Source organism: Pseudophryne corroboree, chromosome 8, assembly GCF_028390025.1.
Source record: "Pseudophryne corroboree isolate aPseCor3 chromosome 8, aPseCor3.hap2, whole genome shotgun sequence".
NCBI lineage: Eukaryota > Metazoa > Chordata > Amphibia > Anura > Myobatrachidae > Pseudophryne > Pseudophryne corroboree.
In genome coordinates, this window is record NC_086451.1 from 387,463,386 (window position 1) to 387,478,696 (window position 15,311).

Sequence of the window (15,311 nt, forward strand, 5' to 3'; positions counted from 1 at the left end):
CATGATCGTCGACGCTGGAGTCGGACTCCGTGTCGACATCTGTGTCAACCATCTGAGATATAGGGCGTTTATGAGCCCCTGACGGTTTCTGAGTCGCCTGGGCAGGCGCGGGCTGAGACCCCGGCTGTCCCAAGGCTGCAGCGTCATCAAACCTTTTATGTAAGGAGCTTACATTGTCGTTTAAGACCTTCCACATATGCATCCAATCAGGTGTTGGCCCCGACGGGGGCGACCCCACACTTATCTGCCCTTGCTCCGCCTCCACGTAAGCCTCCTCATCAAACATGTCGACACAGCCGTACCGACACACCGCAGACACACACAGGGAATGCTCAGACTGAGGACAGGACCCCACAAAGTCCTTTGGGGAGACAGAGAGAGAGTATGCCAGCACACACCACAGCACTATATAACACAGGGATTTTCACTGATAATAAGTGATTTACCCAATAGCTGCTTTATAAGTCTTATTTGCGCCCAAATTTATGTGCCCCCCCTCTCTTTTTAACCCGTCTTGTACCTGGATACTGCAGGGGAGAGCCTGGGGAGCTGCTTCCAGCGGAGCTGTGAATAAAAAATGGCGCTGGTGTGCTGAGGAAGAAGGCCCCGCCCCCTCAGTGGCGGGCTTCTGTCCCGCTTTCTGTGTAAAAAAATGCGGGGTTTTTTACATATATACAGTGCCAGACTGTATATATGCATTTTTATGCCAAAAGGTACCACAATTTCAGCCCAGGGCGCCCCCCCCCCCACCCCCCAGCGCCCTGCACCCTACAGTGACCGGAGTGTGTAAGTGTGCTGGGAGCAATGGCGCACAGCTGCGGTGCTGTGCGCTACCTTAATGAAGACAGGAGTCTTCAGCCGCCGATTTCGTCGTCTTCAAGCTTCTGTTCTTCTGGATCTGCGAGGGGGGCGGCGGCGCGGCTCCGGGAACAGACGATCGAGGACAGGTGCCTGTGTTCGAACCCTCTGGAGCTAATGGTGTCCAGTAGCCTAAGAAGCACAAGCTAGCTGCAAGCAGGTAGGTTTGCTTCTCTCCCCTTAGTCCCACGTAGCAGTGAGTCTGTTGCCAGCAGAAGCTCACTGAAAATAAAAAACCTAACAAATACTTTCTTTACTAGCAAGCTCAGGAGAGCCCACTAGGAGCACCCAGCTCTGGCCGGGCACAGATTCTAACTGAGGTCTGGAGGAGGGGCATAGAGGGAGGAGCCAGTGCACACCAGATAGTACCTAATCTTTTCTTTAGAGTGCCCAGTCTCCTGCGGAGCCCGTCTATTCTCCATGGTCCTTACGGAGTTCCCAGCATCCACTAGGACGTCAGAGAAAATTACTTTACAGAAAGGGTAGTGGACAAGTGGAGTAGCCTCCCATCAGAGGTGGTAGAGGCTGACAGTAAAGCAATTTAAACATGCATGGGATAGACCTAAGGATATCCTTACAAAGAAATAAGGATCAAATAAGGTTTGAGGTAAAAATAAGGTTAAAAAAAAGGCAGACTAGCTGGGCCAAGTAGTTCTTATCTGCCGTCAAATTCTATGTTTCTTTATATGTTACTCTGCCTATTTGGTAATCCGGCACTGTCTGCTAGGTACAGGATGTCATGTACATGATTCTTCAACAGGATACTTCAACAATACCGCAAATGCTTAGTACATCCCGCCGTAGGTGAGATCTTACCAGTAATGTATAAAGTGATATCACTACAGGAATTTTCACAGCATTTAGGGCTTCTGCCTATTTGTCATACCCCACGTTCTGATACAGACTATTGGGGGTAATTCTGAGTTGATCGCAGCAGGAACTTTGTTAGCAGTTGGGCAAAACCATGTGCACTGCAGGGGAGGCAGATATAACATGTGCAGAGAGAGTTAGATTTGGGTGGGGTGTGTTCAATCTGCAATCTAATTTGCAGTGTAAAAATAAAGCAGCCAGTATTTACCCTGCACAGAAACAATATAACCCACCCAAATCTAACTCTCTCTGCAAATGTTATATCTGCCCCCCCCCCCCCTGCAGTGCACATGGTTTTGCCCAACTGCTAACAAAGGCCCTCATTCCGAGTTGTTCGCTCGCAAGCTGCTTTTAGCAGCTTTGCACACGCTAAGCCGCCGCCCTCTGGGAGTGTATCTTTGCTTCTTAAAATTGCGAACGAAAGATTCGCAATGTTGCGATAAGACATCTCTGTGCAGTTTCTGAGTAACTCGAAACTTACTCGGCATCTGCGATCAATTCAGTGCTTGTCGTTCCTGGTTTGACGTCACAAACACACCCAGCGTTCGCCCAGACACTCCTCCGTTTCTCCAGCCACTCCCGCGTTTTTCCCAGAAACGGTAGCGTTTTTTCACACACACCCATAAAACGGCCAGTTTCCGCCCAGAAACACCCACTTCCTGTCAATCACAGTACGATCACCAGAACGAAGAAAAAGCCGTGAGTAAAATTCCTAACTGCATAGCAAATTTACTTGGCGCAGTCGCAGTGCGAACATTGCGCATGCGCACTAAGCGGAAAATCGCTGCGATGCGAAGAAATTTACAGAGCGAACAACTCGGAATGACCCCCAAAGTTCCTGCTGCGATCAACTCAGAATTGCCCCCATTGTCAGCTATTGCAGAGAGTAGCCTTTTCTTGCAAAGCATCGGGAAACCTATTTATCATAGATTGCATCCTACAGTCAGCCAACGTTGTCAGGATTTTGTCCCTTTCTTTTGATATTTTGTCAAAAACAAGGGAGGTCATTCCGAGTTGTTCGCTCGCAAGCGGATTTTAGCAGATTTGCTCATGCTAAGCCGCCGCCTACTGGGAGTGAATCTTAGCTTCTTAAAATTGCGAACGATGTATTCGCAATATTGCGATTACACACCTCGTAGCAGTTTCTGAGTAGCTCCAGACTTACTCGGCATCTGCGATCAGTTCACTGCTTGTCGTTCCTGGTTTGACGTCACAAACACACCCAGCGTTCGCCCAGACACTCCTCCGTTTCTCCGGCCACTCCTGCGTTTTTTCCGGAAACGGTAGCGTTTTTTCCCACACGCCCATAAAACGGCCTGTTTCCGCCCAGTAACACCCATTTCCTGTCAATCACATTACGATCGCCAGAACGATGAAAAAGCCTGAGTAAAATTACTAAGTGCATAGCAAATTTACTTGGCGCAGTCGCAGTGCGAACATTGCGCATGCGCATTAAGCGGAAAATCGCTGCGATGCGAAGATTTTTACCGAGCGAACAACTCGGAATGAGGGCCAAGGTTTAGTACTTGTTTGCTAAGCAGCAATATGTTGTTTGCATCTTTCAATAAACATATTTTGAAAAAAAAAAAAAAGTGAGTTGCTGATTGCTTGTATTTACTATTATATTTGGTATCTAAATGCACTGTTTGTAAATGACCCCCTATGACCATATTTCGCTATAAGGGCCTAAATCATTTTCCTTCCATCTTTATGGCTTGTCTTTCAGGTTTCTGTGTGGGATATCGCACAATCTGAACCTTCAGGTCAAATCAGAGCCAACCAGTCCCAGGTTACAGATGGACACAGGAGGGTATTTTAGCCCTGGAGGAATGTCTGACACCAGCAGTAGTTACGGCCTATCTGTTGGGGGACAGTCTCAGGGTTTGGACTCTCCTACTGCATTACTTACATATTCTGATAACGGGGAGAAGCTGTTTGCAGACAGTCCGCCATCGCTCGGAGATGACCCCACCATGCAGTGTGTTCTACGGTCTGTCCCCAAGCGACTATGTCTGGTATGTGGGGACACAGCATCGGGGTATCATTATGGAGTTGCATCTTGTGAGGCTTGTAAAGCATTTTTTAAACGGACAATACAAGGTAAGAGTCACTGGGTCATGGAGCTCTATGTGGCAAATTATAATATCAACCATTCAACATGTTTGCTGGTGATTTTCCTCCTAAGAGTGCATGCGTTTATAGCAATAAATTCATTATTCTGCATACATGATTAGTGAAGGGAATCCTGTTAACATGCAGTCAGAATGATGTGTCACCAGCACGTGTATGGTTAGGAGGATTACAGGTGTCTGGAATCCCCCTGAGCCAACACTGTTGTACGGTAGAGGCGGCTCAGAAAGTATAAATACCAGGGGTGTGCGAGCAGTGCCACCTCACAGAATTGGGGGGGGGCTCCATTGCTTCCCTGTGGCACTTTGCTTGCCTGGAATGGTGCCCTACAGTCTGTGGATCTGCCATGAATATTTTGGCCAATCCTCTTCCTCCTGGCCCCAGAGGCCCTGCCCCCTCAACGTGACATTATGACTTCACATGTTAAGGGACGGGGCCAGGACAGGGAGGATAATAGCCCTGCTATGGCCCTGATAAATATATTATGCAGATCACCTTAATTTAAATACATATTTGTTGTATAACATAGCTTGAGGTTTATACTAGCGCATAATTTAAATATAACACGTGTGCTTCACTATATTATTCTCTGCTCGCTCATTAAACATAGTACTGTCATTAGAATAGGGCTAGATGCATCATCGCTTGGAGAGTGATAGAACGGCAAGAGAAAAGGCACAAGCCAATCAGCTCCTAACTGCCATGTCACAGGCTGTGTTTGAAAAATGACAGTTAGGAGCTGGTTGTCTGGTAGTTTATCACTTTCCATTTTATCACTCTCTAAGCAATGATGCATCTAGCCCTATGTCCATTAATCACATGAGTATTATTAATACATTATTATGACATGTGTCTGTCATCAGCAGCGGTGCAAGTATGCGGGTATGCTTGGGTACGGAGTACCCATAAGAATTTGGCAGCGGGTACGCAGTACCACCTGCCACACACATTACCACAATTATAATGTGCCACAAAGCAACAAGACCATGGTGCTTGGCAGCATGACGGCTCCTCCCAGTTTGTCAGGGTTACTGGGAGTGCGACAGTGGCTGTATTTTCCTGTTATAATGCAGGCATTACTATATATTGTTATTAAATTGGGGGCATTACTATATATTTCTATTATACTGGTGGTATCACTATATATTTTAGCCTTGCCTCCAGATTAAAGAAAAAAGGGGGCTTTCGTGTGGCCACGCCGCTAGTATTATGTAGTCACTCCCACTAGAAGTGTGTGGCCACACCCCCTCACAACACATGATCACGCCCATTTTTGGGGGCACTCAGTACCACTAAGAAAATATTTCTACTTGCACCACTGGTCATTAGTACACTTTGGTTGTAGTAAGGACTGACCCATTAAGCATGTTTCTGTTATTAGTACACTGTGGTCCTTAGGAAGGACTGAGCCATTAAACATGTTTCTCTAATTAGAACACTGTGGTCCTACCAAGGACTGAGTTATTAAATATGTTACTGTAATTAATACACTGTGGTCCTAGTAAAGACCAGAGACTAGACTTTTGGTGCCCTGTGCCAGAAAGATAATTTTTCCAATAGGGACATAAGGTGCATGCCCTTGTGGGGAAGAGAATCCCAGAGACTTGATCCCAGAGAAAGCCCACGCTATGATACTCCTTTCCATATTTTATACTGTATATATTCACACACATTTACAGAACACTGCAAGAAAATGTATTTGGACACAAATCTTTTTTAAACCACTTAACTTGAGAACTCGTTGCTATTTAGTTACAGTACCCTATTAAATAACACATTTCAATACATTGCCATACACAGGATTCAAACCCATAACCTGTTGCATTCCAATCAAACACCCTATGCATTTAGCTATTTGATCCTGCATAAAAGCTATGAGATTTCTAACTATATGAATCTACTTGCACTTTGTAAAAAAAATAATAATAATCAACATCGCAATTGAGCAGATCTACTGTATGTAGCGTGCAGCCACACATTACATAGATCTGTTCGGCTACAGTGTACAGAGTACAAGGTAAGCTTCAATTTCAAATAGTTATAATTCTCTAGCTTTCAATACAAGGGCAGGTAGCTCAATGAATAGAGTGTCTGACTGCAATGCCACAGGCTGGGGCTGGAGATACTGTGGGGCTGGAGACACTGTGGAGGCTGACGGGACACACTGGAAACTGGGGCTGTAGCGACACTGTGGGGGCTGGAGAAACACTGGGCGCAAAATTTACTAAGAGCAAATAAGCAGAGTGATCAGCACTGTACATGGGGGGTAATTCCAAGTTGATCGCAGTAGGATTTTTGATAGCAACTGGGCAAAACCATGTGCACTATATAACATGTGCAGAGATATAACATGTGCAGAGAGAGTTAGATTTGGGTGTGGTGAGTTCAATCTGCAATCTAAATTGCAGTGTAAAAATAAAGCAGCCAGTATTTACCCTGCACAGAAACAAAATAACCCACCCAAATCTAACTCTCTCTGCAAATATATGTTATATCTGCCTCCCCTGCAGTGCACATGGTTTTGCCCAACTGCTAAAAAATTTCCTGCTGCGATCAACTTGGAATTACCCCATTGATGTGAAGCTGTTTTTTTCTTAATCAGGCTTGTCCCCGAAAACGCACTTTCTTGTAACACCTGGAAAACTTTTCCATATGGCAGAAACTTACATTAAAGTTCTGACCCGCAGACCTTGAAAGGTATCTTTATCCAGGGGCGGATCCAGAACAAAATGACAGGGGGGGCACCATGACAGGGGAAGGCGGGGGGGGGGGGGGGGGATTTTTGCGCACGCTCCTGGGAAGGTGGGTGTGGTCTCATAACAAGGGTTGTGACGTCACAGTGCCATACCAACGAGCCACAACCTCATTTTTTATCACGCTGTGGACATGGAGTACAGGTCTGGTGGCTAGTGAGTGACAGGGTGAGTATACAAGGACAGGTCTGGTAGGGGACAGGGTGAGTGTGCGGGGATAGGGTGAGTGTGCAGGGGCAGGTCTGGTAAGGGACAGGGTGAGTGTGCAGGGACAGGTCTGGTAGGGGATAGGGTGAGTGTGCAGGGACAGGTCTGGTAGGGGATAGGGTGAGTGTGCAGGGACAGGTCTGGTAGGGGACGGAGTGAGTGCGTATATAGGGGGTATCACCTCATACAGGGCACACAGTATATAGGAATAGTATGGACAGGTATACAGGAGGAGTCACCTCAGTACACATGGCACAGTTTATAGGATATAGGGGGTATGGCACATATAGGCAATGACACTATAGTAGGTATATAAGTGAGGGTCTTACCCTGGCATAGGAGTCGGTCATATCATCCTCATGGTCGTCATGACCATGGCCCGTTGCGGTGGACACCGGCGCCTTGGAGGCCAGAGTGGAGCTGGTGTGGAGATTCTGCACACGGAGAGAGCGCAGAAACCGGGCAGCCCCGGAGAGCCGCAGCGCCCGCACACACAAGGGCTTCGCCATGATCAGGCTGCCCTGACTGACAGCGACCGCAGCAGGTACAGGCAGCGGTGGGACCCAGCCACAGTAGTCCGGGCACACACACACACACACACACACACACACACACACACACACACACACACACACACACACGAAAAAAGAAAAAAATCATATTGACACACACAGAAAAAACCCACACACTAGCCACTACAGAAAACAATAAAACACATTGGTCACTACAGAAAAAAAACTACATTGGCCCCGGACAGTAAAAATAAAGATAATGTATGCCTCACAAAAAAAATAATACATTGGCCCCCAGGTGGAAAATATTAAAAGACATTGGCCTACAAAATAAAAAAAAGGGGTGGACAGTGTATGTGCTGCATTTGGTGGGGGGGGGGGGGGGGGGGATTGGGGGTACTCTTTCTAGGGGGCTGACACACACAGACAGAAGCTAACACACAGGTTCTGACACTCAGACAGATACTGACACACTGTTGCTGACACAGACACACAGAAAGATGCTGATACTGACACATAGAAACATGCTGACAGACAGCTGTTGACACACAGACGCTAACACAGACAGACACTGACACTGACACACAGAAACATGCTGACACACTGACGCAGACAGATGTTGCCACAGACACTGACACACAGATGCTGATACATTGACAAACAGATGCTGACACAGATGCTGACTTACTGATATACACAAACTGACACTGAGGATTCAGGAATAACTTTCCTGCAGCTCTCCTAGGCATCCAAACCCTGACTTCCTATCATAGAACAGTCCCATCTTACACAGCGTGCAGTATCCGTGTATGTCTGACTTTGCAATGCGTCCTCTCCCTGCAGCAGGGAGAGGACGCATTGCAAAGTCAGACATACACGGATACACGGCATACTTGCCTACCTGACCCTCTCCATGAGGGAGAAAATGCTCTGTTCCTGGACTTTCCTGGTAATGTATGATTGCCATCACCTGTGGTGAAACTCCTTTCTTATCAATTAACTAGCTCACCACAGGTGATGGCAATCATAAATTACCAGGAAAGTCCAGGAACAGAGCATTTTCTCCCTCATGGAGAGGGTCAGGTAGGCAAGTATGATACACGGGTGAGGGCAGCAGCCAGCAGACTCTCTCTTCACTGCCGCGGCTCCGGCTTGAAAGGGTTTCTGAGCATGCGCAGAAGCTCTTATCGCCGCAGCCGCGGATATAGGAGCCAATCCGCCGCTGTGACCACGCTACTCCGCTCCGGCCAGCCCTGCTTCCTGGTGACACGCTATATTCATAATACAGTAGCGGCATGGGCTGTGGGGACCGCAGGTTGCATGCGGTCCTCACAGCCCATGCAGCTACTGTATTATGAATATATCCTAAATGACAGGGGGGGCACGTGCCTGGGTGCCCCCCCCCTAAATCCGCCACTGTCTTTATCTTCCCTTCTTTAAACCCACCAGCGGTTAAAAGCTATGCAGCAGAAACTTACATTAAATCCTGTCTCGCATTCACATAACAGGTTCTTTAACCCTCCATACTGTATACATCCGGACACAGGCTGGCTCCAAAGTTTTAATAAGAAGAATAAAATGTAACAAACACTAAAAGTTTACAGGTACAATGTAACAGAGAGAGTGAGGCAAGTGGGTGAAGACGCTAGATCTTACGTGCGGCACTGTCCGGCTGCAGACACAGACAGAAAAATGATAAATGACAGCAGCACACCGGCAGATGTAACAAGCAGATAGTTACAAAGTTGACTAAGCGTTGAAGAGTGATAAAGTGGACTGAGATAAAGGCCCTCATTCCGAGTTGATCACTAGCTGCCGTTGTTCGCAGCGCAGCGATCAGGCTAAAAATTGGCACTTCTGCGCATGCGTATGGTGCGCACGCGCGACGTACTTTCACAAAAGCCGATGCAGTTTTACACAAGGTCTAGCGACGCTTTTCAGTCGCACTGCTTATCGTTGAGTGATTGACAGGAAGTGGGTGTTTCTGGGTGGTAACTGATCGTTTTCGGGGAGTGTGTGTAAAAACGCAGGCGTGCCAGATAAAAACGCAGGAGTGGCTGGGGAAACGCAGGCGTGGCTGGCCAAACGCAGGGCGTGTTTGTGACGTGAAAACAGGAACTAAATAGTCTGAAGTGATCGCAAGCTAGGAGTAGGTCTGCAGCTACTCTGAAACTGCACAATTTTTCTCTAACGTCCTAGAGGATGCTGGGACTCCGTAAGGACCATGGGGGATAGACGGGCTCCGCAGGAGACATGGGCACTTTAAGAAAGACTTTGACTCTGGGTGTGCACTGGCTCCTCCCTCTATGCCCCTCCTCCAGACCTCAGTTTGATACTGTGCCCAGAGGAGATGGATGCACTGCAGGGAGCTCTCCTGAGTTTCCTGCTAAGAAAGTATTTTAATTAGGTTTTTTATTTTCAGGGAGCACTGCTGACAACAGACTCCCTGCATCATGGAACTGAGGAGAGAGAAACAACCCTACTTCTCTGAGTTTCAAGGTCCTGTTTCTTAGGCTACTGGTCTCACCTTGGAGTTCGTCCCAGAGCCGCGCCGCCGTCCTCCTCGCAGAGCCAGAAGATAGAAGCCGGGTGAGTATGAGAAGAAAGAAGGCTTCAAAGGCGGCAGAAGACTTTGTGATCTTCACTGAGGTGACGCACAGCACTGCAGCTGTGCGCCATTGCTCCCATACACCTCACACACTCCGGTCACTGTAAGGGTGCAGGGCGCAGGGGGGGCGCCCTGGGCAGCAATATAAACCTCTATTATGGCATAAACACATATATACATGTACAGCTGGGCACTGTACATGTATAAAAAGAGCCCCCGCCATGTTTTTGAATAAATTGAGCGGGACAGAAGCCTGCCGCCGAGGGGGCGGGGCTTCTCCCTCAGCACTCACCAGCGCCATTTTTTCTCCACAGCACAGCGCTGAGAGGAAGCTCCCCGGACTCTCCCCTGCTTACTGAGGTGACAGTGGGTTTTTCAAGAGGGGGGGCGGGGGGGGGGGGCACATAATTGGCGAAAAACAAGTTATTTCAGCGCTACTGGGGAAACATTCTGTGTTTTGCCTGGGTTATATAGCGCTGGGGTGTGTGCTGGCATACTCTCTCTCTGTCTCTCCAAAGGGCCTGGTGGGGAACTGTATTCAGATAAGAGCTTCCCTGTGTGTGGGGTGTGTCGGTACGCGTGTGTCGACATGTATGAAGTGGAAGGCTCACATAAGGAGGAGGGGGAGTGTATGAATGTCAGATCTCCGTCAGCAGCGCCGACACCAGACTGGATGGAGATGTGGAATGTCTTGAGTGCTAGTGTTTAATTTGTTACACAAGAGATTAGACAAGGCTGAGGCTAGGGAACAGTCAGGTAGTCAGACCATGCCTGTCCCTGTGTCAGCGGGACCTTCCGGGTCTCAGAAACGCACATTGTCCCAAATAATGGACACAGATACCGACACGGATTCAGACTCTAGTGTCGACTATGAGGAGGCAAAATTACAGCCTAAAGTGGCTAAGGGCATTCGATATATGATTATTGCAATAAAAGAGGTTTTGCATATCACGGAGGAACCCCCTGTCCCTGACAAGAGGGTACACATGTATAAAGAGAAAAAGCCTGAGGTCACTTTTCCATCCTCGTATGAGCTGAGCGAGCTGTGCAAAAAGGCTTGGGAATCTCCAGACAAGAGGCTGCAGATTCCCAAAAGGATTCTTATGGCGTATCCTTTCCCGCAGACTGATAGGATACGATGGGAGTCTTCTCCTAAGGTGGACAAGGCTTTAACACGTTTATCAAAAAAGATAGCGCTGCCATCACAAGATACGGCTACCCTCAAGGATGCTGCTGATCGCAGACAGGAGGTTACCATGAAGTCCATTTACACACATTCAGGTACAATTCTTAGACCGGCAATGGCGTCGGCCTGGGTTTGTAGTGCTGTCGCAGCATGGACAGACTCCTTATCTACGGAAATTGAGACCCTAGATAAGGTTACCATTTTAATGACCCTAGGGCATATAAAAGATGCTGCGTTATATATGAGGGATGCTCAAAGAGACATTTGTTTGCTAAGTTCCAGAATAAACGCTATGTCTGTTTCTGCTAGGCGAGTCTTATGGACCCGGCAGTGGACGGGTGATGCTGACTCAAAGAGGCATATGGAGTCTTTGCCTTACAAAGGTGAGGAGTTATTTGGAGAAGGCCTCTCGGACCTCGTCTCCACAGCTACGGCAGGTAAATCGATTTTTTTGCCTTATGTTCCCTCACAGCCTAAGAAAGCGCCTCATTATCAAATGCAGTCCTTTCGTTCGAATAAAAGCAAAAGAGTACGAGGATCGTCCTTTCTTGCCAGAGGTAAGGGCAGAGGAAAAAAGCTGCACACAGCTAGTTCCCAGGAACAGAAGTCCTCCCCTGCCTCTGCAAAATCCACCGCATGACGCTGGGGCTTCCCTGGGGGAGTCCGCTCAAGTGGGGGCACGTCTTCGACTTTTCAGCCACATCTGGGTTCATTCACAGGTGGATCCTTGGGCACTAGAAATTGTTTCTCAGGGATACAAGCTGGAATTCGAGGAGGTGCCTCCTCGCCGGTTATTCAAATCGGCTCTACCTGCGGCTCCCTCAGAGAGGGAGTTAGTGTTGAATGCAATACAAAAAATTGTATCTTCAACAGGTGGTGGTCAAGGTTCCTCTACTGCAGCAAGGAAAGGGTTATTACTCAACCCTGTTTGTGGTTCCGAAACAGGACGTTTCGGTCAGACCCATTTTGAATTTAAAATCCCTGAACTTATACTTGAAAAAGTTCAAGTTCAAGATGGAATAGCTCAGGGCGGTCATCGCCAGCCTGGAAGGGGGGGATTTTATGGTTTCCCTGGACATAAAGGATGCATACCTTCATGTTCCAATATTTCCTCCTCATCAGGCTTTCCTGGGATTTGCTGTACAGGATTGTCACTACCAATTTCAGACGTTGCCGTTTGGGCTTTCAACGGGCCCGAGGATTTTCACCAAGGTAATGGCGGAAATGATGGTGCTCCTGCGCAAGCGAGGGGTCACAATTATCCCGTACTTGGACGATCTCCTCATAAAAGCGAGATCTCGGGAGAAGTTACTGGACAGCGTGTCTCTGTCTTTGAAGGTGTTACAGCAACACGGCTGGATTCTCAATATTCCGAAGGGTCACAGTTGGTTCCTACGACGCGTCTGACCTTCTTGAGCTTGATTTTGGACACAGACCAGAAGAAGGTTTTTCTTCCAATGGAAAAAGCTCAGGAGCTCATGACTCTGGTCAGGAATCTATTGAAGCCAAAACAGGTGTCAGTGCATCACTGCACTCGAGTCCTGGGGAAAATGGTGGCATCGTATGAAGCAATTCCCTTCGGCAGGTTCCATGCGAGGACCTTCCAATGGGACCTACTGGACAAGTGGTCCGGGTCACATCTACAAATGCATCAGAGGATCACCCTGTCCCCCAGAGCCAGGGTGTCTCTCCTGTGGTGGCTGCAGAGTACTCACCTCCTAGAGGGTCGCAGGTTCGGCATCCAGGACTGGATCCTGGTGACCACAGACGCAAGTCTCCGAGGTTGGGGAGCAGTCACACAGGGAAGAAATTTCCACGGTCTTTGGTCGAGTCTAGAGACTTGTCTCCACATCAACATCCTGGAGTTGAGGGCCAAATACAACGCCCTACGTCAAGCGGAGGCATTACTTCGTGACAAACCAGTTCTGATTCAGTCGGACAATGTCACCGCAGTAGCTCATATAAACCACCAAGGCGGCACAAGGAGCAGGGTGGCAATGGCGGAAGCCACCAGGATTCTTCGCTGGGCGGAACATCATGTAAGCGCACTGTCAGCAGTGTTCATTCCGGGAGTAGACAACTGGGAAGCAGACTTCCTCAGCAGACACGACCTGCATCCGGGAGAGTGGGGACATCATCAGGAAGTCTTTGCGCAGATCGCAGGTCGGTGGGGACAGCCCCAAATAGACATGATGGCGTCCCGTCTCAACACAAAGCTAAAAAGGTATTGCGCCAGGTCAAGAGATCCTCAGGCGATAGCTGTGGACGCCCTGGTGACACCGTGGGTGTTTCGGACGGTTTATGTGTTTCCTCCTCTTCCTCTCATACCCAAGGTGTTGAGGAATAATAAGACAGAGTAGAGTGAGAACAATCCTCATTGTTCCAGATTGGCCACGAAGGACTTGGTATCCGGATCTACAGGAATTGCTCACAGAAGATCCGTGGCCTCTTCCTCTACGACAGGACCTGCTGCAGCAGGGGCCCTATCTGTTCCAAGGCTTACCGCGGCTGCGTTTGACGGCATGGCGGTTGAACGCCAGATCCTAGCGGAAAAAGGTATTCCAGAGGAGGTCATTCCTACGCTAATAAAGGCTAGGAAGGACGTGACATCAAAACATTATCACCAAATATGGAGAAAATATGTTTCTTAGTGTGAGGCCAGGAATGCTCCTACGGAGGAATTCCATCTGGGTCGTCTCCTTCACTTCCTGCAAACTGGAGTGAATTTGAGCCTAAAATTAGGCTCCATAAAAGTTCAGATTTCGGCCTTAGCCATTTTCTTTCAAAAGGAATTGGCCTCTCTACCTGAAGTACAGACTTTTGTAAAGGGAGTACTGCATATTCAGCCTCCTTTTGTACCTCCGGTGGCGCCTTGGGACCTTAACGTGGTGTTAAGTTTCCTTAAGTCACATTGGTTTGAACCACTCAAAATGGTGGAGTTAAAATATCTCACTTGGAAGGTGGTCATGTTGCTAGCCTCGGCTTCGGCTAGGCGAGTCTCGGAATTGGCGGCTTTATCACATAAAAGCCCCTATCTGGTTTTTCATGTGGATAGGGCGGAATTGCGGACTCGTCCTCAATTCCTACGTAAAGTGGTTTCATCCTTTCATATGAATCAACCCATTGTTGTGCCTGTGGCTACGCGTGACTTGGAGGATTCCGAGTCCCTGGATGTGGTCAGGGCTTTGAAAATTTACGTGGCCAGAACGGCTAGAGTCAGAAAAACAGAAGCACTATTTGTCCTGTATGCAGCCAACAAGGTTGGCGCTCCTGCTTCAAAGCGGACTATTGCTCGCTGGATCTCTAACACGATTCAGCAGATGCATTCTACGGCAGGATTTCCGTTACCAAGATCGGTTAGGGCCCATTCCACTAGGAAGGTGGGCTCTTCTTGGGCGGCTGCCCAAGGGGTCTCGGCACTACAGCTGTGCCGAGCTGCTACTTGGTCGGGGTCAAACACCTTTGCAAAGTTCTATAAGTTTGATACCCTGGCTGAGGAGGACCTCCTGTTTGCTCAATCGGTGCTGCAGAGTCATCCGCACTCTCCCGCCTGTTTGGGAGCTTTGGTATAATCCCCATGGTCCTTACGGAGTCCCAGCATCCTCTAGGACGTTAGATAAAATAAGATTTTAAACCTACCGGTAAATCTTTTCCTCGTAGTCCGTAGAGGATGCTGGGCGCCCGTCCCAAGTGCGGACTACTTCTGCAAGACTTGTATATAGTTATTGCTTAAATAAGGGTTATGTTAGTTAAATCGGTTTTGGACCGAAACTATGGGGGTCATTCCGAGTTGTTCGCTCGTTATTTTTTTCTCGCAACGGAACGATTAGTCGCTAATGCGCATGCGCAATGTCCGCAGTGCGACTGCGCCAAGTAAATTTGCTATGCAGTTAGGTATTTTACTCACGGCATTACGAGGTTTTTTCTTCGTTCTGGTGATCGTAATGTGATTGACAGGAAGTGGGTGTTTCTGGGCGGAAACTGGCCGTTTTATGGGTGTGTGCGAAAAAACGCTACCGTTTCTGGGAAAAACGCGGGAGTGGCTGGAGAAACGGAGGAGTGTCTGGGCGAACGCTGGGTGTGTTTGTGACGTCAAACCAGGAACGACAAGCACTGAACTGATCGCAGATGCCGAGTAAGTCTGGAGCTACTCAGAAACTGCTAAGAAGTGTCTATTCGCAATTCTG

The 15,311-nt window shown here is 48.3% G+C and overlaps 1 protein-coding gene across 1 annotated transcript in view; it reads left to right on the top strand.

The window, feature by feature from the left end:
* LOC134949874 (estrogen-related receptor gamma-like) overlaps positions 1-15,311 on the top strand; it is a 103,444-nt gene that overhangs the window by 20,077 nt on the left and 68,056 nt on the right. The window contains exon 3 of the mRNA XM_063938575.1: positions 3,455-3,828. Within this exon, the coding sequence (XP_063794645.1) occupies positions 3,455-3,828 (374 nt within the window). The remainder of the gene's footprint in view (positions 1-3,454; positions 3,829-15,311) is intronic.